This window comes from Caloenas nicobarica, chromosome 19, assembly GCF_036013445.1.
Source record: "Caloenas nicobarica isolate bCalNic1 chromosome 19, bCalNic1.hap1, whole genome shotgun sequence".
Lineage (NCBI taxonomy): Eukaryota > Metazoa > Chordata > Aves > Columbiformes > Columbidae > Caloenas > Caloenas nicobarica.
In genome coordinates this window covers 3,116,200-3,142,505 of record NC_088263.1, presented here as the reverse complement: position 1 = coordinate 3,142,505, position 26,306 = coordinate 3,116,200, and the positions used below count along the sequence as shown (strand labels likewise).

Sequence of the window (26,306 nt, the reverse complement as noted above, 5' to 3'; positions counted from 1 at the left end):
CTGTCCCCACAACCAAGCCTCCCGTCCCCACCCCACAGCTTGGGGTCCCCCAGCACCCCCACTCACCGTGTACCCCCGCTGGCCCTTCTCGCCCGGCTCCCCCGGATCTCCGCAGGGTCCCTGTGCACGAACAGGGCTCGAGTCACCAAACGTGTCCCCCTTGTCCCAGCCCGTGCCAAGAGCAGCTGGAGCCCTGCAGTGGCTGTCACGGGGAGGACAACGAGCGATGCCCAGAGGTGGCCTTGGGAAGGGCAGAGTTGGAGGATTCACATTCACAGCTGCCCGTCACCCTGGAGAGGGGGACGTGGGACAGCTCAAGGACCCGATATCCCGGGAAGATAAACCAGCCGTGTCTGCCAACAAAACCCATGGAGTTAGATACCAAACATCACCCAGTTTTTGGTGGGAAGTAGGCAAGAAAACCATGAGGTTTCTTTGAAACCAAGTCCCAAGGCCATTAATTACAGACATACTTTTTTGGGACAGCCCAGGACTGTGGAAGTGGCTGGGGATGGACCAGGGGTGGCAGCGGGTGGAGACCGGGGCTTTTCTTACTTACAGGTGCTCCTGTTTTCCCTGGATGTCCTGGGGGCCCAGGGGCTCCAGGTTTTCTCTGGATAAAAGAAAAAGAGATGTTTTGGTAAGATAGATCTTGCTGCTGAAGACCTTGGGGAGAGAAAAACCCAGCTGACCAAGCCAAGGGAAAAATGAACCACAGGAAGTTATTGAAGAGCGATACTCACCGGCCAGCCTGCGTGCAGAAGCTGGTAAAATGATGATTGCTGAAAGGAGAATGGGAAGACAAGCAAAACACACACAAAAATTTAAAACAACCCAAATCCCTTTTTGCTGGTTTCAAAGTCTTTTTCCTGTTGCTTGGGAAGACACAGCAATGAACCGGTCCCCTAATTCATTTATTATTGTGTTTTATATACTATGTTTATGCAAGTCACAGGAGAAGGCTTAATCTGAGGACAATGTGCAGGAGATAAGGAACTACTGGCCGCATTAGCAAATTAAGACAGAGAGCCCATTTCTTCTGACGTTTGCTGAAATTCAGCTCCCCCATGGATGCACCAGCAGCCTTGGGACATTGGAAATGTTTTGCATGTGGAGAAATCAGAAATGTGTTGCTGGCGAACACAGACACCATCATATTTAGCCCAGGCTCGACTAAAACCAGCTGCTTGGACACTGCAGTTTGCACCAGGTGAGAAACCTCGTCCTTACCAGCCTCATCTGAAGGCGCGGATGAGATGTCCAGCCAAGGCTTCCATGCCCCTCCAATTTTTTTAGAAGACCAGATGACCACAAAGAAGAAAGAAAACACCCAAAAGCCTCAGGGTGGGCTAATCCCATCATAGCAACAGATAATACTGTTTCATCGCTAATCCAGTGTAAAGATGCTAAAACTTCCCGGTGCAGCCTCGTCTCTGCACGCTTCCTCGGAGTTTTGGGAGATACCAGCAAACAAAACGCCGTCCATCTCCAGCCACCAGCCGTCCTCCTGCCCTCCCAGCAGCACAAACCACAGACAAAGAGGAGGCAAAACCCACCTTTCCTTCTCCTCCTCCCTCCCACGGCGAGGTCAGACATGTGGTCCAGGCAGCTCCTCCAAATCCTGTCTGAGAAAACCCCCTCTGCTCCCCCTCCTGCCCCCCCTCCAATGATCCATCCTCCAATACCAGAAGAGACAGAAGGGAAAAAAACAAGGAACTCATTAAGGAAAATAAACACAGACCTTTCGACATGTGGAAATATTTCCAATAACGAGGGGGGCTCTGGGGTGCAGGTGATGGATGGATGGATTTAACCAGCTCAAATGCCACACCAGGTGTCTCAGTTCCTTTCAAGCTGATCCCAAACTGATCATCATGAGCCAAGGGGTGCAGCCCTTGCCATGGCCTGGCCATGCTCCTCCTGCCCAGCCAGTGCTCATTTCCCTCAAACACTGCTCACAAAATCTTTTTGGTGGGGTTGGAGCACAGCCAAGGCTTTTGCCTTATCTTAGGAATTGGTGAACTCAGGTTCACTCGGGACAGGATATTATTTCATTAGGCTTAAAAAAAAAAATCCAACCTTTTAAAAGGGGGGGAAAAAAATCCCACAGGAGATGTGAACTCTTATTTTGTAGCACCAGACGCCAAGTAGAGAGGAGAGAAATTAATTGCAGCAGCAGTAAATCCCTAGAGATTGCCTCTTTTTTGCATGGAGCAATATTTTCTTTTGCTCTACGGTTCCCAGCCCTCCTTTCCCAGCAGGAGCTCCTGTTCTCCTTCCCCAGCTCCTGGGTCTCCACCACTTCCAAAGCCAAGGCTGCCAGAACAAGACAGCGACAGTTCCTGCCCCTCCAGTTACACCAAGACAACGTCTTTGCAAATCCAATGTCTGCCACTTTGTTGTGAATAAAAAGGCAGGACAGGGCTTGGGGCAGAATCTCAGTGGCTTTAGGCTGGTTTTGCTCAATTTCCATGAACATCAAAGGCTTGTTTCAGCAGAAAGAGGCTACGGAGCATCCCAACGACCATAACTGCTCCAGGGACGGTCACCAATGTCCCTTGCCGTCCCGGTCTATCACACTGTGTCACATCCCCTGGGCTGAGAGGTGGCTCCTCTGACTTGCACTTCCCAAAGGCTGAGCCCATAACAAACCCCAACAGTGCCCAGTTCCCTGCTGAAGCCCCCAAAACACAAACCCTCAGGTCCCAAGAGCAGCCCTGTCCCCAGTCATGGCATTTCTCCAGCCCCCCAGGACACTGAAGGGGGCTGCAGAACCAGCCCCCCCCCATCCTCACAGCAGCCAGCTCTCAGCTTTTCACCCCTGCGCTATCTCAACAAAGATTAGCAAACCCCAGCCTAGAGCTTTGCTCTCCTGTTTCCCGCTGCCAAGCAAAACGCCGCCGCCGGCACTGCTGGGGTCATACGGCCACAGACACAATAGGCCAGCACAGCTTTCGGGTGCCTCACGTCATCCTTGCCAGACGCTGCCTTCCCCTCCAGATCGGCACTTTGCCAAATGCGCCGGGCCAAGCGCCAGCACGCAAACCCCCGGGAGCTGCGGCCACGGCAGCCTCCAGCTGCCCAAAAGCAGACGACACCGTCCGCTCCCTCCAGCGTTCCCAACGCCTACGCACCAAAGGTGGTAGCACACCGAAGAAATCACAGTCTATGTCAATGTCCATAGGTATGAATGTTCCTGCCTGCAGGAGAACAAAGCCTGAGGTCCTTTCCCAAATGCAAGTAGGAAAAACAAAATTATGTAATTCTGGCTGAGTGTACAAAGCAAGGAGCATCAGGAGCCCTGTGAAATGCTGTAGTGCCTTGACAACAAGAATTGGTTATGCAGATGTCCACCCCAGACACCCTGGGAGCAAGGTGATTGCCCTGAAGATGCTCTCTGGCACTGCAGGCTGCTTTGAACAACACTTCCAGCTCACTGTCTCCTGTCCCTGTTTGCTCTGTGTGCCTGCAATGAGTCTGGTGAGCATTGACACCAGCACAACTCATGGTCAAGAGCAGCAGGAGGACAGAAGAACGCAGAGCTCCACCAGGTCAACCAAGGTACGTCCCAATGATCTGCTCTCCTATGCTTCCCAGGAGGAATCTGGTATTTATCTTTTGCAGCTGCTTTGATCCATTTCAACACAAACTGCAAGGGGCAGGTCTGGCCCAAGGACTGGTTGGTCAACCCAAGCTGAGAGCCCAACCGGCACAAGGCCACTCTCTCCCTTGTCCCCTCCAGCCAGCATCATCCCTTCCTCGGGATGTGCTGCCCTGGCAGAGCAGAGCTCCTCCTGACTGTATTGTTTTTCCAGAATTAAAGGCATGTGCGCTGGAGCACAGGGTGCCATTACACGCCTCTTCACAAATGAATGAGCTGAAGATAAGAAGTCAAGTGCCCTGCCCAAGGTCACTAAAGCTTTTAGAGAGCCAGAGCATCCAGCCCATTACTCTCCCTGTTCCACTAGCTTCCCTTGCAAGCTGCTCTGCCCAGCTCTGCTTCAAGCAGCTCATATTATCTGGACAGATTGCAGTCCCATCAGAGGGACATTACAGACACACAACACAGAGAACATCCCCGCTCCAGGGACCTCCAGCCCCAGGTCAGTGAAGTGCCCAAGGCAGTTAGAAACTCAGTGGGTTAGAATCACAGAACAATTTTAGAATTAGGATAGTTTTGCAGCCAGCTCTGCAGCAGCTGCAGCACTGCTGGCTCCCCGCAGTTCCCATCCCTGCTCCTGCGCTCCCCACAGCAGCCAGGCTTGGGTCAGAAAATATCTCAGCACGAAGCCTGGTGGGCACAAGCCCTGTGAGCCAAAGCCACGGCACACAGCTGGGTGACGGCAGAAAACTGGGTTGTGGTGGGAAACAGGGGCAATGCTGTGTAACCAGCAGCGTGAAGCAGGAGAGGGGCTGCTTTCTGCACGGCTTGGATCTTCCTTAGCCCCCACGTTACAGAGGTAGGGAATGAAAAACTCTTGGGAGGTCATGGATGTGTGTGCACCATGGGGACCCAAGATCTTGCAGAGGACAGAGGGATGGGCAGCTGTGTGAGCACAGCTGGAACAGGGCACACACCGACCCCATCTCACTCAAGGACAGCAGCATCTCTCTCCTTGGCATCCTTCCTCTGCCCCCACCCGCCTCCCCACCTCTGTCCTCCCACCCAGCAGATCAGTAATCACAAACCATCACAATTCCTTCCCCACAGCTCCCACCCCAGCAGCACAGAGGTGTGTGCATGGGAGCCGATGTGGAGGTGTAAGCAGAGCTCCCCGAGCACTGTAACTCACCGTGAACGTCTGCCAGTCCTCCCTGGAGTTCCTCCAGAGGACGATGGTGGGGACACCGGGGATGCCTGCAGGGCCAGGGTCACCTGGGGGGCCCATCCGCCCCATGGCTCCAGGGTACCCCTAGGAAGACAAGGGCAGTTCCTTAAAACCAGCCAACACAGGCTGGACACAGGTTCTGACTCAAGTCAGCGTCTGAGCAAAGTCTGGGTGTAGGTGCATTCACAATTCCTGGGTTCAAACCAGCTCTTAACATCTAAATAACCCTGACGCCAGGGAAAGCAAAAGGAATGAGGTTCACAGGTACATGCCTATGCTCAGACTTATTTAAATGCTACAGGTATTGAAGCTAATGCACACAGAAGTGACGTGACTCATGGGGCAATGACTTTGCCCCTCTACGGCTTGGAGAAGATGGAAACTGCTGTGCAAAGGTGGTTAGGAGCATGCTTGCTGTTTTACTGATGGGGAAACTGAGGCACCACCCTTAACCCAGAGCATCTCCGTGTGTCTGTCCAAGCATGAGGCAATGCTGCACGCAGTCCCAGATGGAACTGGGCTGTGCTGGGTTCCTGCAGCCCGAGATGGAACTAGGCTATGCTGGTTTCTGGAGCAGGACGGGCAGCTGCGGGTCCGACCAACGGGCTTCCAGAGGGCAGATGTCCCTCCAAGACGACTTGGTGGCTACAGCATGGGGTTGGACTTTGGGACATGCCAGCGTCTCTCTTCTAGGTGAGCTGAGCTAAAGCTGCTTCATCTCCCAGCTCTGTCACCCCTGCAGAGCCATCAAATGGCTCAGATGAGAGACAGCAGCTTGTCCAGGCTCAGTCCTGAGCCTGGGCTTAAAATACCCATAAAATGAGTTCTTTCCTCTCGCAAATGCACATAAAGTGTCACCAGGCTGCAGCTTCAGAAGCTCACACTGCCCTCTTGATGAAAAACACCCCAACTAACCCAAAACATCTGTGGTGTCTGCCCCAGACCTTACACGGCATCCCGTACCTTCCCACATTTTCCTCGATACTCACTTTGTCTCCTTTGGGTCCCACCAGTCCACGTCTCCCAGGACAGCCCTGAAAGGCAAAGGAGAGGAGCTGTGTGACCCCAAAGCAGGATCCCCCAAACCAGGGGACATCCCACGGTCGCTGGGTGACCAGTGCCACAGCCAGGGCCATCCCAGCCCCAGAGAAGCAGGAACTGAAAACAGCTGATTCAGAGCAAACCAGCAGCATCGAGTCTCAAAGAAAAAACCCATTTTATACAGGCAGGGAGGAAGGTGCACCCCATTTTACGCAGCTCTGGTCAGCCGGCTGAGCGGCGCAATCCCGCAGCATCCATCCCAGAAACACCCCAGCCCATATGGCCAGGGAGCAGGAGCACATTTCCTGACACCTGGTGAGGAAAGGCAGCGTGTTAGGAAAAAAATCCCAGAAAGCCACCCACTCAAACAGTAGTTTGGACGAGGATGCAAACATGTGCGGCTTCAAACTTGTGTGAGATCTGATCTAGCGCATCCCTCGTCTAAAGTGCACATTTTGGCCAAGCAGTGACCCCACTTCGAGGCTTACCGAAACATCTGTCCCGACAGAAACAAAGCCAGTTGCGAGATCCTGGCTTTTTTTGATGAAAGAAATCTACCTGGAAGGTTTCGGCAGATTTTGACAACACGCCGGCTGCAGCACGGCGTCTGTCTGCCGCAGAGGTGCGGCTCTGAGCACCAATTGCAGCCGCTGCTTTTGTTCTGAGCTTGCAAACAGCCTTGTCCGAGCCCAGGAGCAAACCTGGGAATGCCCATGAATTACACAGCCACGGCTGCATCCCCACAGCCACCGAGGCAGCCCCCATCTTGCTGCCTCGTGCCCATGGGATGGGTAAAAGGTGAAGCTGCATGTCCAGAAACATCTTTGGCACCAAGGGATGCTTTGCCAAGGGGAACATCATAATCTAAAATGCTTCATTGCTCAGTTCCCCTTACCCAGGGGCTGGGGACCCTCTGAGCTCAGTTCGAGTACAGCATGGACTAGGTGACCTCCGAAGGTCCCTTCCAAGCCAAACTGTTCTATCATTCTATGATTCTATGTGTTCGTGCCAAAGGGCACAGGCAACAGCAGTGATGCTGGCAGCTCTGCTCTGATTTTCAAACCTTGGGTGTTGCTGAAGGAGGTAAAATAAAACAATTCCTGCCCACTGTATTCAATGTTAAAACATGCACCAGAACGGGCAGAGACCCCTCCCAGTGCCAGGCAGCCCCCCATTTATTCCCCCAGCATCCCTCCTTTAAGGAGGTGGACATGTGCTGCTGAGAGACCAGTTCTCTGCAGGAAGATGCTCGGTTTGGAGTCACTGGGATTCTCCTGTGAGCATCGGGTGCCCGTTGCAAGATGCCTGGGGACAGGCTCATCATCTCCACCCTGGGTGCAGATATAAATTAGATCATAGAATCATAGAATCATTTTGGTGGGAAGAGATACTCAAGATCATCGAGACCAACCATTAACCCACCCCTGGCACTGCCCCATGTCCCTGAGAACTTCATCTCCGTCTGTCCAACCCCTCCAGGATGGTGACTCCAGCACTGCCCTGGGCAGCCTGTTCCAATGCCCCACAGCCCTTTGGGGAAGAAATTGTTCCCAAGATCCAACCTCAACCTCCCCTGGTACAACTTGAGGCCGTTTCCTCTTGTCCTGTTGCTTGTAACTTGGGAGAAGAGACAAACCCCCACTCGCTACAACTTCCCATGGCTCAGGGTGGCCACAGGGGTTTGGTGGGACAGAGACCCGAGCAGGCAGGAGGACTTCTGGGGACCACCTGCCCTCAGCCTTGGGGAGTTGAGAAACAAAACATCAGGAAAGGTTGTCGGGCTCAGCACATAATTTTAGCTAAAATAGTAGTTCTAACTGTGCACAGCACGTGCCGCTGCAAAGCTTCAAGCCTACCCCTGCTTGTGTCAGCATTGCAAACCCAAGCTCCTAATGCTGGGATGGAGCCATTCCTACCTGTGTGTCCACACAGGATGCTCACAACCAAGAAAAAAAATCCCCACCTCAATGCTCTCTACAGGAGGGAAAAAGCAATTCCCTCCCGGCTGGGTCCCCTCCCGCTGGCTGACAGCAGGGCTGTCAAACGCCGTGACGTTTCCTTCACTCCCGGGATTTTTTCATCCTTCAGCATCTGCTCCTTTTGCTATTTTCTTCTATATTTTGCAGGCAATGGCTGCAAGAGCAAGGAGATGGCTCGAAGGGGAAGCTAGCATTCCTAAATTTAACCAGTATCCTGCAAAGCCTGGCTCGCTGATGACGAATATAGTGCCAGGACCCTCAAATACAGCCATAAAATTAATTGTGCATGGAGACCTGCCCCGCAGCCCCCAGATTAACCACCCTGGGCAGCCTCGAGCTCAGGACATCCCAGACAACTTTCGTGTGGGTGTCTGCCTGGGGGCAGGAGAAGATGCCCATGGTCACTTCTGGCAGTGGCACTGGGTAAATAAAATGTAATTTTCTAGAGGAATTGTTAAGAAAATTTAGCCAAATCAGGGAAATAATTTTGGCAGAAGAAATAAATATGGGAAAAAAAATGTAAAAACATTTTTTCAGTTACTTCTCAATGAAGACTGCTGACTTCTTTAAAGATTTATCTACTCTAAGTTTACGGATTTTTTTATATTCCCCTTTTTTCCATCCACTACAATGGATGAATAATCTGAAAAACAATCAAAACATTGTATTTCACAACAAATTCAATGCTCTGCTCTGAACCACCACAAGTTTTGGGGTGTTGCTATGGTAGAGAAGCAAAGGACAGCGATGCCAGCAGGGGCTGTGGGCTGACACCTGGGGTTTGCTGTGGGGACAGGGGCTGGAGGAGATGCCCTGAGCCCTCAGCCTCTGGGCAGGACAGAGGGAAATAAAGGCAACAACTGGCTAAATCACTTGAGACCATGTCTAGGGCAGTGGGGTTAAGGGAATCACAGAATAGTTTGGGTTGAAGGGCCCTTCCCAGCTCCCCCAGTGCCCCCCCTGCCATGGGCAGGGACATCTGCACCAGCTCAGGTTGCTCAGAGCCCCGTCCAGCCTGGCCTGGGATGTCTCCAGGGATGGTTCAGCCACCACCTCTCTTGCCAACCTGGGCCAGGCTCTCACCGCCCTCAGGGGCAACAATTTCTTCCTCATGAAGGAATCTCCCCTCCTTTAGTTTAAAACCATCTTCACAGTGTCCTGTGTCACTGGGAGGAGCAACAAGAGGAGGTGGTCTGAGTCAGGTGACCACAGATTAACCAGTTGGAGTATTCCATCCCATTCACGACTTCCTGGGTATAAAAGGTGGACCCAAAGGACTCTCTCTCTCTTCTGCTGGGTCTCCTGCTGGTTTGCTTCGTCTCTGCTTTCCTTTCTGCTGTCCCTGCAAGCTGAGGCCTCATGACAGACTGAATCTAGTTCCAGTTGGCTGCAGGATCCTGCCGGACTAGGTGCTGGGAATTGCAAGACTGGTTCTATAATATTTGTTCTGCTTTATTTTTCTCTATGTTTATTTAGTAGCATTAGTAAAACGTTTTCAAATTTTCCAACTCTCTTCTCTCTGTCCTTCTTTCCCTTTCCTCTCAAAATTGCCTGTCCTTAGTGAAAAAGGAGGAGGAGGGGGGGGCAGGAAAACGGGAGGGGGGAAGAAGGTTGAGGAAAAAACATCTGCCGCGGTTTTTGATTGTCTCCCCGCGATCAAACCACAACAACAGACATCACAAAACCCTCCTGCACAGACACATGTTGCCCACAGAGAGGATTCCCTGCCCAGTTTCCCATTGCAAGGTGCCCACCACCTGCCCTGGAGGAGAGGACACACCACCACCCGTCCCTCCCTCCCACAGCCATCGTCTCCACCACTCACCGGCAGCCCTGGCGGTCCTGGCAGCCCCGGTGGTCCCGGCTTCACGTGACCCTGCTGCCCGTGTCCCACTGGTGAGATGGGCTGTCCTGGGTGGGCAGCACTGTCCCCAAGCCCTGGGACTTCAGGGTTAGTTGCTACCGGAGGATGCTCCGGGACACCCGCCATGGACCCTGTCCCCAGGGGACCTTGAAGCACATCTCCTTTGGGGGTGGCCGCCTGACGTACTGATGGGGAGACCTTGGTGAAGGTGGTTGGCACGTCCAGGTCGGTGATGGCATCACCAGGTTTGCTGGGCAAGAGCTGCTGCGAGGTGCCCGCGTCGCCCCTCAGCTTCTCCGTGGTGACGTTCTCCTCCCAGCGCTCGGAGGCGTGTTCCTTCTTGGCTGCTTTGTGTGTTTTGCTGGAGGGTCCTGGGTGGATAAAAGCACCATCAGGTCCTCAGACATCATGACAGTGCACAGAAGAAATGAAGAAAACCATGACTATGGACTCACCAGAACTACCAGCGACCCGTGGGATGCTCCTGCCGAGACCTGGCCTGCCGGGGCCAGTGATTTTATTATAGGTGGAGTTCAACAGCTCAAAGCCTTCATCCTCAATAGAGAGGCTGTCATCCTCCTCCTCCTCCTCCTCAGCTGATGGCATCTTGGTGGCAGCGGGTGAAGTGAGGGCGCTCCCATCAGGCTGGAGGTTGAGGGTCTCCTGGGTGTTCTCCCACGCCCGAGGTGGCCCCAGGGTCAAACCTGAATCAGTGAGTCTAGAATCCTGAAAAGAAAAAAAGGAAAACAAGGAAATTTTAAGTTTTCACATTTTTTCCCCTTTCCCTGCTCAACACACTTTGTGTTTCTTAACTTCCCACAGACACAAGTCCCCCCGGGGACACAGAGCAGCCCAGGGCTTGCGAGCCCCTGGCAGGAGCCCCCGAGCCCCAGGGAAGCTGGTCGGTGACGGGCAGGTTGGTTCAGCCACGTGCAAAACAAAACTCACTCTTCACAAGGTACACGAGCCAGTTCTCGGCATCGACCACGCTAACACAAACCTCCCACTGCCATGATCTCCCCCTCCAATCTTCTATGCTGGAGAGGCATTGGGAGAAAAGCTTAATGACAGAAATCCAAGCTTGAGAGCAATTACTAAAACAATTAAAGCAAATGTATAGAGTTACACTAGGGATCAGGCTGTTCCTTCAGCCTTTGATTTTGCTGCTTCTACATATTTCAAGGCTCCTGGTGGTCTCGGGGGAACGGCACAGGAGCTGCAGCCCCCACCACACATCTCATCCCCAGCCAAGCAGCTGCAATGGTGCTCCCGCCAGATCTCCGAGGGTTGGGAAGGGAAGGCAGACACAAGTGGAGCCTCCTGAATGCTTGCTGCAAATTAATTTAAGGCAATGGCTTGCAAGGGACTCGCTCTGTCTTCAGCTGCCATGATAAATGGTCCCAGGTCACAATGGCTCTGTCAGACACACAACCACCAGCAGAGCCTGGGCACCAAACATGGATGGAGAGAAACAGCAATATCGATAAAAATATCTACACTCAAGATGAAAGTGCTGAATATGGAGACTGAGTTAAATTTTAAAGAGTTTACCTGCATCTAAAATATACATTGGTTTTACACCCAGGACCAGTCTAAGCGCCCCAGACTGGGCTTGCACACTGAGTCACAGACCAGCACTGGGTTTGCTGGTGGCTGTGAAGGACCATCACCTCTCCTAGAACAGCTGACAGCATTTCCATCAGCCCCACACACCCACCACCCCCACTCAGAGCTTGCTCCATGCTCCCACTGAGCTCCACGGGGCACAGACAGCACAAGGCATGGCACCCAGAAGAGCTGGTGGGACATCAGCCCTGGCTGGTGGCTCCTTGGTGCTGGTGGCTCCTCGGTGCTGGTGGCTCCTCGGTGCTGGTGCTACGCAGCTGATGGACAGATAGTCTGCAAGAAGTCACTAGAGGGAGATGCAGGCCCACGCTTGCCTTGCAGGGCTGCAGAAGGAGAGTGGAGCCGCACAAGGAGATATGGAAGGAGATATGGAGCATCCTTCCCATCTTACTTCCCATCCTGTCTTCTGGTGATTGAACCCATTACTTGGCTCTGCTTCAGTGTTGCACCACGGACCCAAGATGCATGTTCACTTGGGAGCATCAAGTTGGATTTGTATGAACAGCAAACAGAAAAAACACCAACTGCACTGCCAGAACTGGTGATTCTGCAGATAAGGGGACAGTCTAACCCCTCTGCTAAAGCAGGGTCACTCAGGATCACATCCAGGTGGGTTTGAATGTCTCCAGAGAAAGAGACTCCACACCTGCTCTGGGCAGCCTGGTCCAGGCTCTGGCACCTTAAAGTAAAGAAATTTCTCCTCATGTTCAGATGGACCCTCCTGTGTTTCAGTCTGTGCCTGCTGCCCCTCACCCTGTCGTTGGGCACCACTGAACAGAGTCTGGTCCATCCTCGTGACACCCACCCTGGAGACATTTATCAGCATCAATAACATCCCTCACAGCTTCTCCAGCTGAACAGCCCCAACTCTCTCAGCCTTCCCCCACAAGAAAGATGCTCCAGATCCCTCAGCATCTTTGTAACCCTCTGCTACACTCCCTCCTGAAAAACCTCGTTGGATGATTCTCCATTCCCTGCTCACACATGGACCCAGCCACGTGAATCCATCTCTAAGAGGAGCCTCAAGGCAACGTGTCTTCCCAGGCATCTACTGCACAAGGAGGATGTCCAGAGTGAGCAGTGACCTGCCCTGGTCCCCAGGACCCATCGGCCAGGAGATGCTGGAGGGTTTTTCAGGACATTTTCTCATCTGCAGCACTGGCTGCTGCCATGGAGACTGGGCTCGGTTTTCTATGGGCTGCCACGTGAATGTCTGTAGCAAGAAAGATCTTAAACTCAATGCACTGTTACACAGGAGTATTTTTTTCTTTAATTATTATTTTTGCTGTTAAACTCCCAAAAGAAGAGAAGCCACCTGATGCCTAGATGTACCTTAAAGTCCCAGGCAGAGAAGCTGCAAGGGTCCCATCAAACCCCTCATGAAAGCAGAGGGGAGGTTTCTAAGCCCCCTCCCTTGACCCCATCACACATCACCAACAGCAGATGTCCTCAGAGAGATGCTGACATGTGCCTGTAAAAGTTCACCTGAAGGCATGACAAAATTGGTGCATGATGCAACCAATCCTGCCCTGACATCTCCTGCCATCCTACGACCCAGGCCCCCACCCCACCTTCTTTTAGCTAGAAGGAGGATCTGCTTGAGGTTTGGAGCCCAAGTCCATGCAGGTGCTCCCAAGCATCACCATGGTCCTCCCTGCCTGGACAGGACAGCACGACCACAGCAGGTCCCTGCCAGGTCTGAGAAGCCCCTTTGGAGAGAACCTCAACAGCCCTGTTCCTCATTTATACACCCAGACGAGCCCCTGAGAGGGGGACAAATGTCAGCAGAGATACGCGACCACCTGGGTGACTGTCACTGTGGACAGCAGGTTCCTCAAAAGGAGCAATGTGAATATTTGTTTTCTGTGCAGCAATCTCCAGAGGCGGTAAAAACCACAGCCATTTCTTTATAAGTCAAAATGAGAATTTGGTTTTTATTCCAAAAATTAAATTGTGAAGTAGTGTGGTTTTGGTGTTACATTTTTGTTGCTTTTGGGAGTTTTCTTATTAAAACCAGTCTTGAAATACAGCTTTAATGGTGAAAAAAAAAAAACCACAAAGTACTTGAGCTTTTCAACCTGACCTGTATTTCTCCCTCAAGCAACAACTTCGGCAGCTTTGACCCAGGTGCTAATTTCCTTAAAACACATTTTGTAACACATGAAGCCACAGCATTGAAAAGTTTCAGCCACAGCCGCTTGTAAGAGAACTTGGTGCCTCACCCTGTGCATCCTAAAGAGGGAAATTAATGAAAGATATCGGTACCTCTCTGCTCCATGGGGTTGGATGATTAAGCCCATGGGCATCATTAGCCAGAAATCACTCAACAGGCAGAGGACAAAGGGAAACCTGGCTTTAAAAAGATGCCTCATGAAAACAACTCTGCAAAGCCTGAGATTTAAAAGCCAGTTCTTCAAAGGAAGGTCACCCGTGGATAAGACATCTAATGCACAGCTGGCAGATGCCATCAGGTAAGGAAGAGTATGTTGGCTTGAGCTCTGCCCCCACTTTCCTGAAACACCAAGTTTAAATGTTATTTTTACTGCAGCCTTGAATTCTACACATTGCAGACAAGCATTATTTTAATTCAACTTCAACATCTGGCATGGGAAAGGTCTGTACTGGAAACTCCCATCTGACGAGCTTGGGGGAAATGGGTCTCTAAGCTAAAAGTTACTGGTCTCTTCGGCACAAGTAATCACGACTGAATTATATAGGTTCTGTGTAAACAGAGTAAAAAGCCAAAATCAATAGCATACATGGCTTCTCCTTTAAATAGGCCAAATTTAGAGAAGAACCAGCTGAGAAAGACAAATTTGGAACTGTTTTAAACAGTTCAGGAGTTGCCCAAAAGCATGAGAGTTGAGGCAGAAGGCATGGGGGTTTACAACCCTCCAGAAATTAGATACGGGAAGTGGGGAATGAGCACAAATTGAAAGCAGCCATTATGGATGATCTGTCATAAAGCAGAACAAAAAGAGATTTGGCATGTGACAAGCAATGCAGAGTCTATGATTTGTAGACAATTGACTTGGGCAAGGAAGATGCAACAAATCTCTGACCCAGCCACCCCGCCTTGCAGCACACGGGGAAGACGGAGCTGGAGGAGCCACGTTTCTGTCCACATTTGGGAAAATCCAGATGACAACAAAATACTTTCCATTCCAGAAGTGACAAGGAGGAGAGGTTCCTCAATCCCATCCCCATAATTCAAACTACACAGCGTTAAAATAGCAGGCTCTGCCAAACACAAACATTGATTTTTTTTTCAATTTTATTTGGCACAGAAAGCTGGAGAAGTTCCAGGGGACTGGGAAAAAGCTTTATGTTGTGCCAATATGCAAAAAAAAGGCAAACAGGAGGCCTCGAGTAATTACAGACCTCTCCCCCAAAGCTGAGCCCAAGCAAAACAACAGAGCAACTGATATGAGGCTCATTAATAAATAAACCACAGATAATGTAATTAATGCCACGGTTTTGAAAAGAGTTGCCGTGTAACTAACTTGGTATCTTGGCTGAGGAGATTAAGAGCGGTTTGTTGACAAAGATAACAGCGTTGATGTAATGATCCTAGACTTCCGTAGGGCTTTTCAGTTCGTAGGGCTCAATACCATGATCCAAAAACTCAGCTGACTTCCTAAACAGCAAACAGGTGAAAACCCAGCTCTGAACGCCTCTCTCTACAGGAGCCCAGACTACTGGAGTAATGAGCTGCTGTAGTTTTCAGCTAGGTCAGGCTTGGTAGAGCGTATTTCAGGGCTCTTAATCATCAAGAGCACCACATTGTGATTTGCTTTATTCAACTGGAATGTTTCTTGGTATGACCAAAAACTAATAATCCAATCCTGTACAGTAACATTTTTATTTGGTATATTGGATATTTTAAAACCTCAACAACAACCAGAAAAGAATTTTTAGTTAAAATTCAGACTTGGTAGCAAGCAACAAAACATCACAATGATTTTTTTTTTTTTGACATCCAGTTCATAGTAATATCCAAGCTCATTCTGGTCCATATTCTCTGCTGGACCCAGCTGAAATACACGCTCATGAATCGTGCCACACAGGAGCAGCTCCTCCTCTTCAAGCACGTGCAAAATCAGGAGCAGAGACAAGCATTTGCTCACATATTCTTCTGGTTTATTTGGCCTCCTGCTCCCTGGAAGCACTTCTGAAAAATTATTTGCAAGGAGCTCCCTGGCTGCTGGCTGACACACGTCAGAAAGCTAAACGAGTGATACCAGCCTCACTCTGCAATTCCCCTGTCAGGGTGAAGGACAGCCCAAAGTCCGCCCCGTTATTCCTCCCAGCCCATCACCGTGGAACCAGGCCACCCGCTAACTGGAAAAATGCCATGCTGCAAAATAAGGCTCTTGCCAAGCTCTAACAACAGAGCCCAGGATGAAAATTTTGAATCCTCGCAGAAGCGCTCAGATGTTAATAAGAGACCTACCTCAGGTTTTTATAGTTATGAAGAGCAAAGACAAGGGCAAGGAGGAGGAACGAGCAGCCCCCGCTGCTGAAATGCTGCATTTGTGGGCTCAGTGACCGTGTTGGTCACTACTGAGCTGTAATTTTTTAAGGAGCTACCAGCAGTTTTAGGATTGATTGAGACTGAACAAGTGGCTGCAACATCAATTTTGCTCAATAACAAACCTGAGCATGAAAGAACAGACATGCCGCAGACAAACCAAGCATTTTCAGAGCTTTCACAGGATTTTCATATCAAGAAACAATCTCAGAAGTAGCTTGAACTCTCCAGATAATTAAACCTGTCACATTTTGCCTCTTTGGAAATCAGTAGGATTTAAGATTTGACTTTTGGTTGAATGGCTTTCGGAGCCCAGATTAAATTGCTTTGGCAAAAGCCATTCAGTTTAGTCATCAGCTCAGCCCTCTTGCTCACATTTAGTACAGGCAGACAAATAGAAGACAAAAGGCAGAAGTAGCTCAATACCATCCATCGCTTGAAGATTACTCATAAATTACAATCAATCTCTCAAAAAAAAAACAATCACAAAAGGAGGAGACTTCAATTCAGGTATAATTTAGGCTGCCAGTATCAAACATCTAATCTATTGCCTTCATCAACTTACATCTTCCCCCACTGTCACCCTAGCCCTCCACAATTATTTAGCTCTAATTAGCAATTAAGGAATTCACCAATATACTAAATTATTATACTTCTAAATGAACAAAGGCACAGAAAGCTTAACTACAAAATATAGCTTTGGATTGTCCCTGCAGCAGAGCTGATCTGCTCTTCATTATTTTCAAACTGTAACGTGTTAGTAGCACATTTTTTTCTTTTAATAAATCCAAACGTCAAAGATCCTGAGGCGTCTCTGGTCCTGATTAAGTGCTTGAAAAACAAACTTGTCCCACATCCACAACATCATTAGTCTTCCCCTGCAGACCTATGAATTTCACCGTTTTTCATATTACGGCAACATCTCACCAATTTACACCAGTCGGCGAGAGAACCACTGCCAGCAAAACCAGCTGCCAAACGAGCATCGGATGGGGGGCGCATCCTAAACAAGATCCATCGGCACTTAGGACTAATCTCAGGGAGTCAGGGACCACCTTTCAGACACACTCAGGAAGCGCGATTTTGCCATCTCGGTTCATTATCAGCATTACAAACCTGACCCATGAGCACCTCACCAGCTCGCTGGGAGCCTGCCCGCTGCTGTATCGCAATTAAACCCCGGAGCACCCAGTACGAACCAGCTGCAAAAGGCCACTTGGCCATATGTGAAGAGTAGTTTGCACAAAGGAGTTAGCAAGGTGTAGCCAGACAGTTTAAACCGGGCGTGAGAACAGAGACCAGCCTCAAATAGTTAATGGTGACACCTAGGAGGGCGAGGGGAAATGGGAAAGGACTCCTTACTGCTCAGTCTCACACACAAAAATCTCAGTTCACGTTTGCTGGCAGGTTTCCCCCTCAGGATGTCTGTTTGCATGAACCTGAAAAACAAACCTTGGCTCGGAATCACAAATAAAGCAGAAACTTAAAGGACTTGCAGCCTGCCTCACTCCGAGCAATCGCTCATTTTCCCTGACGTATGTGGGAGATCTGGAGACATATTCCCCAGATGCCAGAGCAGCTCCGAGGAGGAGGAGGGAGAGGAGGAGGCAGCCCCCAGCCCCACGAGCACCAGCGGGACCTGGGAGCACCCACCTCCCTCCCATCACCGGACTCCCGGGGAGCCAAGGCAGCATGATGCCCTGCAACCCCAGAGTCACACCCACCGCCAGCACGGCCAGCAGCAGCAGCAGGTCTTCCCTAGGCACACATTCACATCCCACGCGTGGGTGGAAGCACCAGTCATCCAGCCTCCTGCTTTTTCCTGTGCCATGCAAGAGACCTGCCACGCCGCCAACCTCACCATTTCCTTCCCTCCAAGCTGCAGGCAGTGGCCTGATCCATCTCATCACCACCTGCGCCACGCCACCCATCTTGGGCTCCATGCAAACACTCAGGAAGGTCACGTAAACTCAACCTGGCCTCCGCCTGCTCAAAGACATAGAATCATTTTGGTTGGAAGAGACCCTCAAGATCATTGAGTCCAACTCTGGCACTACCTCATGTCCTTGAGAACCTCATCTCTGCGTCTGTCCAACCCCTCCAGGGCTGGTGACTCCCCCACTGCCCTGGGCAGCCTGTTCCAATGCCCCACAGCCCTTTGGGGAAGAAATTGTTCCCCAGATCCAACCTCAACCTCCCCTGGTGCAACTTGAGGCTGTTTCCTCTTGTCCTGTTGCTTGTCACTTGGGAGAAGAGACCAACACCCTCCTCACTACAACCTCCTTTCAGGTAGTTAACTTACATTTAAACTACTAAAGAGAGATGTTGCAATAAAGAAAATAATAATTTGTAGCCTTGCCTGGGTATTTTAACTTTTTACCAGATTGCTCGTTAGAGAAACTCATTTCTCCAGGAGCCATGAAGTTGGTGACACGCATCAGAGGGACCTGGGGAGGGGGTTCCCTGCACATACCCCCTGCAGCAATGCAAGAGAGACGTACCTGAGCAGATGAGTCCTGGATTTCATTGGTTTCTTTTGGCACCTAAACAGTTGGAGAGAGAAAGAGGAAAAATATCACTGCCCAAGGACCTGCGCTGACTTCAGCACGTGCTTATTACTGGCTCCAGCACAGGAAACATCCTGGGAATGCATACTGGGAACCAGTCATTCGTAGCAACACGAGGGAACAGCTTCCCATTAAACCTCTTGAGTCTTTGGTGGTTTTTGTGGTTTCTTTTGTTTCTGAAGCTAATCGGCCTGAAGGAAGGCCAACACGGGATGGGAACTGGTGTGATGTGGGGCAGAATTATCCTGGGGGTTCCCACTTGCAGTCAACTTACTAATGCTTAAAATAAAACCTTCTCCCTGCTGGGTAAACCACTGGAATCACTCAGGTGAGTGCTCCAGGCCTATAAAGCATAGGATAATACAGATATTAAGAGCAGGCTAAGAGGACCTCATCACCTTGCAGGCTCAGAGGACACAACCTGTAGCTTTTAAATCAGCAACTTGTCTTTACTTCTTAGCTCTAGGGAGCGAGTCCAACTTATCTCAGAGCTACAGCCGGTGCCTAAGGGCTGTCAGCATGAGAAATGCAAGGCAGCATTTTGGGGATGACCATGGGTTGTATTTTCTGGCAGCTCAGACACACTGATCTCCCTTGGAGCAGGCGGACAACTAGCCTGAGCTGCTCATCCCTTGCACCACACACTTGCCCTTCTCTGCATTTGCTCCCTGCAAAAGCCAGCTCCTAGGTAATCCCCGATGATCAGGGCTTTTCCTAAAATCCTCCCCTTAAAATAATAAACATGGAAACTGATGCAGCCCATGCTGGGGAATGGAGCCATTACTGCAGGGCTGTGGTGACACTGGGTGGTGTCACTGGTCCCTTTGCTGCCTGGACCTGCCAGCACCAGGACCCCAGGGGAAAGAAACCTTGGGCAGGACCCAGAGAGGGCAGGTGCCCCATCCTACACCCAGTTCCCACTGCCCTCTCCCAGCTCCTCGCCAGACCATCGGAAAAGGGAGGTTTGTGCCTCCACATGGGAGGTTTGTGCCAAACATGGACATTCCCGAGCCTCTGCCAGGCAGCCCGGAGGCCCTTCCAGACACTTGGCCTGGAGAGATGAGGTGTCTCCCTGGGCCAACTCCAGCTCCCACACAAAGCCTGGGTGCTTTGCATCTTCGGGGATTTATTGTGTGATCTGGGCTTTTTGGCCCAGGTGTATTTCTTGAAAAATTGCTGAACAGTGTAATAAAACGAAAATCCACAAAACTTCCGTTTTCCAGCAAACAAAACAGCCTTCAAAAGGACAATGCGAAGGGAGAAATGCAGCAATCTTGCTGGCAGGGAGCAAGAATTTCAAATTGCTGTACCATTCCCCATTGCTTTCACCCTTTTCCAGAAGCAAAGCTCCAGCTGCAGCATTACTCAACAGCTACTCAAAACTTTCCTGTTTTCAACACATGAGCACATAGAGTCGTACACACACCCAGGCTTTCTTTGGCTCAGAAACTCTCCCTCTAACTCATTCTTCAATTGCACCAAACCCATCTATGACTTGGAGGGAGGGTTTGGATGGTGAAAGAAGAACCACTCCATGTGCTGGCCACCATCACCTCCTTGCATCTCAACTCCAACTGCAGACCCAAGTGATTCCAGGCCACATTAATGCCTTGGGTTGGTCCTTTCATTTGAATCATAGAATCATTTCAGTTGGAAGAGCCCCTCAGGATCATTGAGTCCAACCATAACATAACTCCAGCACTAAACCACGTCCCTAAGAACCTCGTCTAAAAGCCTTTTAAACACCTCCAGGGATGGTGACTCCACCACTGCCCTGGGCAGCCTGTTCCAATGCCTGACAACCCTTTCCATGAAGATTTTTTTCCTAATATTCAAAAGAAGAGCTTGGACCAGCAACCCTCATATTTGTCAGGTGCTCCCAGACACACCTCTGGCCAGGCTGGTGGAAGCTCCCACGGGGAACCGGAGCGGTTGAGCTTGAAGGAGTTTGTGCACGCTGGGTTGTAGCTGTGGCAGTGCTCGCCAGCGGCTGCTGCGTCTCCCATCACAAAAGTCAGTTGCTGTAGAGCACCCTGGGGAGGAAGAGACACAGAAACCACAGTTTAACCACGTTTCCTCCAGAGGAGCGGGAAAGGTCTGAGCAGAGGTCTCCAGCCTCTCACAGCCAGGGACTTCTTTACAGGCTGGTTTAGGCAACCAGCATTTACTCCCCATCTTCAAGAGCTGGATGCAAAGATCCTGGGAACATTGCTAAGAGCCAGCAATGTGCCAGCTACTCTTGAATTAAGTAACAGTGAGGATTCAAGGGATGCTAAGCACACTGAAGGATCAGGCCCTTACTCTTTATTCCCAAAAGAGCATCCTTCCCTGGGCCAGCCTGCGCAGAACCCCAGTGCAGGGGGTACCCAAAGGGACCCCTTGACAGGGTGACAGCTGGATGTCTGCAGGCAGGGAGGGTTTGAACCTCCTCCATCGCCCTTGCACAACCGGACGCCACAGCTCTGAGCCAGGGCCGCTCGCTGGGGGCTGCACAGTGGCAGGAGCTGCTCCCGTGCTGCAAAAGCCCTGCTGAAAACAAGGGTGCATGAGGAGAGAGAACAAAGAGAAAATATTCTGTACAGGAGAGGATTTAACAAAGAAGAACAAAGCACGATGTTGGACTCCCAGCACAGATCAGCAGACAGAGGAGGGAGGCGGGCAGATACACAGAGATGCCTGTTTGTCTGCACAAGGCAAAATGTCAATCGCCAAGGTTCTGCACTTGGCAGAATCAAAACTTATTAAAAAAAGAGCTTTTTCTTTCCCATTAGGGTGGTGTGACACTGGCCCAGGTTGGCCAGAGAGGTGGTGGATGCCCCATCCCTGGAGACACCCCAGGCCAGGCTGGACGGGGCTCTGAGCAACCTGAGCTGGTGCAGATGTCCCTGCTCATGGCAGGGGGGGCACTGGATGAGCTTTAAGCTCCCTTCCAACCCAAATCATTCTGTGACTCCCTGCCTCACTAGGCTGCTTTCACATTTCCTTCATTAAGCTCAGGGCAACTGAAATAATTAGTTAGCAACACGGCACCACTGATGCTCAGGCAGCTTTTCTGCACGACACGACTATCCATGGGAACATCTGAGCTGGCTCTGTCCACCCAGTGCTCCTCTGCTGCCTCCCAGCAGCAGCAAAAGCAGAGAGGAGCATGTCTGAGCTGCCAGCTGACCTGCTCACTAAATGAGCTGAAACCTTCCTCCTCAGGCTGGAGCAGGTGGGCAGCCCACTATGAACCAGGGACAAGGAGAGAGGTACCACACAGGAACGGAGAAGACCTTCAGATTGATGATACAAACCAGGGGTTGGCCTCAGAAATGCCACTTGGATTTTTTCTGTAAGAGCTAGATTTGTTTGACGCCCTCAGTTTGAGGCTGACCATCAGATGTTTCAACGCAAAGCCTGACAGCCTTGGATTTATCAGGCATTTTAACAAGGCCATCTACTCTGCCCCGCTGGGAACCCTTTGCTTGCAAAGCCCTCAAAGCAGGGATTTTATCTTCAACACATGCATGGGACAAGCTCCCCAACCAAATGCTTGGTATGGTGACTGCACAGATGACTTCTGTGCATGGTACAAGTCATGGTCAACAAGAGAGGATGAGTGTAAATCTGTAACCTAGAGGTCTCTACAGCTGATGTGACTGCTGGCATTTGTGTTGCCCTGACCCAAAACCAAGCACTTTGCACAATTCGAAGCCTTTGCAAAGCTCACCCTCTCCAACTGTGAAAATAAATGGTGTGATTTAGGAAGAGAAGGCAATGGATTCCTTCAGAGGGGTGTTGCAGCCTCACTTCATGCAGCTAGAGCAGATCATGTCCTCAAACCCAGCCCTGCGAGGTCTGCCCAGCTCTCACCTTAAAGGGGATCTCGAAGGACTCGATCAGGCCCCCGATGATGATCAGCCCCTCAGTGTTCACTCCCATCCCGAAGTAGTTGGACCAGCTCACTCTGTCCACCAGCCGACAGTCGACGTGCAGCTCCAGCCTCTCCAAAGAGATGCTGAGAGCAACTTGGTGCCAGTGCCCATCGCCGAGAAGGGAAACTGGGAACCTGTGTACCCCGGAGGGGAAGGGAAGAGGCACAACATGAAACTTTGGTCCCACACCTTATGCAGGACTGGGCTTCACCCTTACCAGCTCCCAGGGTCCCTCACATAACCATCCTTAGTGCAGATGCCAAGGACAGTACAAGAGAAATCAAGTCACAAGTCAGCACCATCGCTTCTCTTCCAGCATAGCAATGTTATTTCTATCCAATAGATTTGGGTACATCTACAAGCAGTTGAGGCGTCCTGAAAATTACTGGTATTTGTGTCTCTCCCCACTTGATTTATCCCCCAGGTATTTGAATCTTTTTCTTATTTGCTCTGTTTTCCAGACCTGCATCATTTTGACAGAGTTGAGTTAGGCAGTGACTACCTGTGCAGTCACAGCTCCAGGTCTGAGGGACCATCATCCAGGAGCGGGGACACGACCTTGATTCCGTTGAGGTGGGGTCACAGCAGCACTGCTCAATGCCCATAGTAAGAAACCTTAACTTAGGAGTACAAAAGGAAGCATGAAAAGGCAGAAAAAAGCACCTGAGCTGGAACTTACTCATAGTGCCTCCTTCTGGTGGTGACAAAGACCAAGGCGTAGGGGTTAATCCTGATCTGGAAGAGCACGTGGCTCCGGTGGCTAAGGATGGTCACCAGGCTGGTGTCCTCCTTCAGCGAGTACCTGAGCTTCATCAGCACACTCAGCTCATCCGCAAACCTGGCAGAAAGAAGCAACACATGGTGTCCTGCAGCAGCTGCATCATCACCGCCAACTGCCCTCTTAGGACATAAAAAGTCTCAGTACAAACGAACCCAGTGAGGACAAAAAAATAAAAGGCCAAGAGCAAACAGCCATTCAGGTTGTAAGGTCAGGTACTCAACAAGAAGCAGCAAGGACAAAATTAGCATCCCCCATATAACCTTAATGTGTCCCAGGTGCAATCTCAGCACACGCTTGTGTGGCTGTGCATGACTTTCCATGGGACTCCTGCCCTGCTCACCTCTGAGACTGGATGGTGACCCAGTTACAAGCACCTCTTCAACGCTGCCTTCTCTCACAGTGTCCTTGTCCACAGCAAGCTACAGCCCCTTCGCAAGCACAGCAAAGGTCTGACCCGGTCTAGGTCTCTACAGACCTTGGCATCAAGCAATGCTGATGGACATGGCTGTGCTGCCTCTTTTGCTCTCTCCAGTTCTGTGCTGGAGCAGAGAGGTCTTTCTCATGGCAACACCAAGAAAACACATTCCTGGAAATGGTCAGTCAACCACTGTCCCAATGTGTCTTCCCTGCGCATGACCAGAGAAGTGGTGGCTGAACCATCCCTGGAGACATCCCAGGCCAGGCTGGACGGGGCTCTGAGCAACCTGAGCTGGTGCAGATGTCCCTGCTCATGGCAGGGTGGCACTGGGGGAGCTGGGGAGGGCCCTTCCAAACAAAACTATTCTATGATTCTGTGACCAAGAAAGACGGAAGAAGCAGCACTGAGCTCGTAAGAACAGAGTGAACGTGTTCTCTTTGTGTTGTTGCAGAATAAGATCTTAAAGTAACCCCTCAAACCAACAAGCATGCATGAGATGATTTTAAGCACCACCTCCAGCCCAGCCCACCTGTCCCCAAATGCCTCCCTGGTCGGGATGTTGAGGGTCGCGTACTGCCCGATCTCCAGGACGCTGCAGTTGGCTTCATCATAGCTGAAGGAAATATTGCTGAGGTCCTGTGCGTGGGAAGTAATTTTGTCCAGCAAGTTCACTTCATCTGCATTGGGGAAGAAGAAAGAGATGCTCAGCAGCTGAGATACCTTCACTACAGGGCTCTGCTCTCTTTGTTCTTCCTATTACACGACAGACAACACCTCCAGGAAGGAGAGAATGCAATTTGGGGAAATCAAAATAATTCACAAATTCAGCCAGCTCAGACCAAAATAAACATTCAGATAACTTCAGAGGCAGCCAGGTGATATTTTTTGAAATGGAGGACGTTTTGAGGCCAGTGTCCCAAACATATGAAGGGCGATTCCTACCCCAGCAGTGGTGGTACCTTTACATAGCTAGGATGCTCAGGACTATAAAGCAAAGCCTGGGACCAAATGTCCTAAACCACAAGTCCTGGATCAGATGGGTACAGAAAACCCTGCTCAGCCCTTCCCCAAGCTTCCTTGTTGAAGTCTGTCCAGTTTCAATAAAGAACTGGACAAAGGAGTGGGCTGAGGTTACTGTGTTCTGACCAGAGGACAGGAGCACTCACCTTCACCCAACACAGGGTTCATTGCTGCGACAAGGTCAGGAGCTCCATCGGGAGCTGTGTATCACACAATAACCCTTTCCCAGCAGGTGAAAGTCCCATCTTCAGAACTACGCTCTGAACATGCAAGATGGTTTGAATTGGGTGAGAGCTCCTGGTCTGGGCTACTTGGCAGCACCATCACTTCAGTCTCATGAGGAGCTTTTGATGCCCTTGGTGAACAGAGACATTCCTTTTCCAGGTTCATTCTTTAGCTAAAGAATCATTCAACTACAGAAACAGCTGAACAAAAATTTGTTTAAAACCACAAGGTTTCTTGTTCCCCTCCATCAGCAAAAAAACCCCCAAACCTGCAGACATCTGGCTCTACCCGGACACACTGTTTCTACCTCCAAGACATCTCCAACCAGGTCTCTCTTTTCTTGTCATGCCTTGACACTGCTGGGCAGTGGGCAACAACCCTGCCACCTGCAAGGGGTGGGGACACGGGACAGGCCCATGAGATCACTCCAGATCCACCACAGCCCCTTTACTGGGAGGGCCTGGACAATCCCACTCGATGACTTGTCAATGGGAATCCTGCCAGTACCATCTGCACTAGCATCTGCCATCGCTTGGGAGGCATCCAGCCTCTGTATTCACTCTAAATCCCATTGCCGATGGACGAGGTGCGAGATTTATTGGAGGGCAGATGAACAGCCTCGGGTGTGCTGCAGCCTGACAGGGGACACACACACCGTATAGATCTGCTGCTCTGGAAAATAACAAGTCAATTGAGCAGAAAGCTGCTTTGATCCAGTTCAGATGCTAACATAGCAGTCTTACCACCACCTCCTCAGAAGGTTTTGCAAGGGAAAGAGTCCTGTGCTGGGAAGGAGGGCAGGGAATGGGGTCCTGCAGGACACACGGCTATTCGTGGTGACTCGGGATTTCACCCGGGGTTTCCCCAACTCCCCACACAGTCACAGCATTGACATGTTCACGGGCAACTCTCAGCTCAGCAACGTCAACGTGCAACAGCCTTCGGCAGCAGGAACATTGCAAAAAACGGTACCAAGCCCGACAGGGTGCAGGGCTGAGCCCTTGGAGACCTGAACAGTCATAAACTCTGACATGGTACCAAGTTGGCAGAGTTTATCACTGCTGCAAGTGATGTGCGTGCACAGCATGGGGAATTAATGTGAGACCAAACACAGCTGATGGAAGGAGAAAAAAACCCAACCAAATAAACAGGAATGTTTGTCCCTTGTCATTCCCAAGCAGTTTGGGGAGGTGATTTCCCAGCTGCTGACACCAGTGGATGTGCCAAGACCTGCACGGTCCATCTCCAGAGGCTGCAGCTCCCATCACCGATCAGCTTTGCTGGTGATTACAGGCAGACAAGTGTGAATTCAGTGGATTCTATCAGGGCTTCCTACACAAGCTGCAGCTGGAGACTTTGTACTAGAAATAACACACGTACATGGAAGTTTTGCTGGGCAGGGTACAGTCATAGCACACAACCGCGTTTTCAATACAGGGTTTTCCTGCCTTAATCGGTCTTCTGGCCCCACACAGACTTAAAATTCCAAAGGAAGAAGAAGAGAAACA

At 50.7% G+C, this 26,306-nt stretch overlaps 1 protein-coding gene across 1 annotated transcript in view; it reads right to left on the bottom strand.

The window, feature by feature from the left end:
• Nucleotides 1-24,741, bottom strand: part of LOC135996687 (collagen alpha-1(I) chain-like) — a 50,883-nt gene extending 26,142 nt beyond the window's left edge. The window contains exons 1-12 of the mRNA XM_065648855.1: nt 24,720-24,741; nt 24,083-24,230; nt 23,034-23,192; nt 22,293-22,488; nt 20,327-20,470; nt 10,169-10,439; nt 9,675-10,084; nt 5,819-5,863; nt 4,794-4,913; nt 744-782; nt 560-613; nt 67-120 (exon numbers count right to left, since the gene is read on the bottom strand). Coding sequence (XP_065504927.1) covers nt 67-120; nt 560-613; nt 744-782; nt 4,794-4,913; nt 5,819-5,863; nt 9,675-10,084; nt 10,169-10,439; nt 20,327-20,470; nt 22,293-22,488; nt 23,034-23,192; nt 24,083-24,230; nt 24,720-24,741 — 1,662 coding nt within the window. The remainder of the gene's footprint in view (nt 1-66; nt 121-559; nt 614-743; nt 783-4,793; nt 4,914-5,818; nt 5,864-9,674; nt 10,085-10,168; nt 10,440-20,326; nt 20,471-22,292; nt 22,489-23,033; nt 23,193-24,082; nt 24,231-24,719) is intronic.
• Between the last annotated feature and the right edge of the window lie 1,565 nt (nt 24,742-26,306).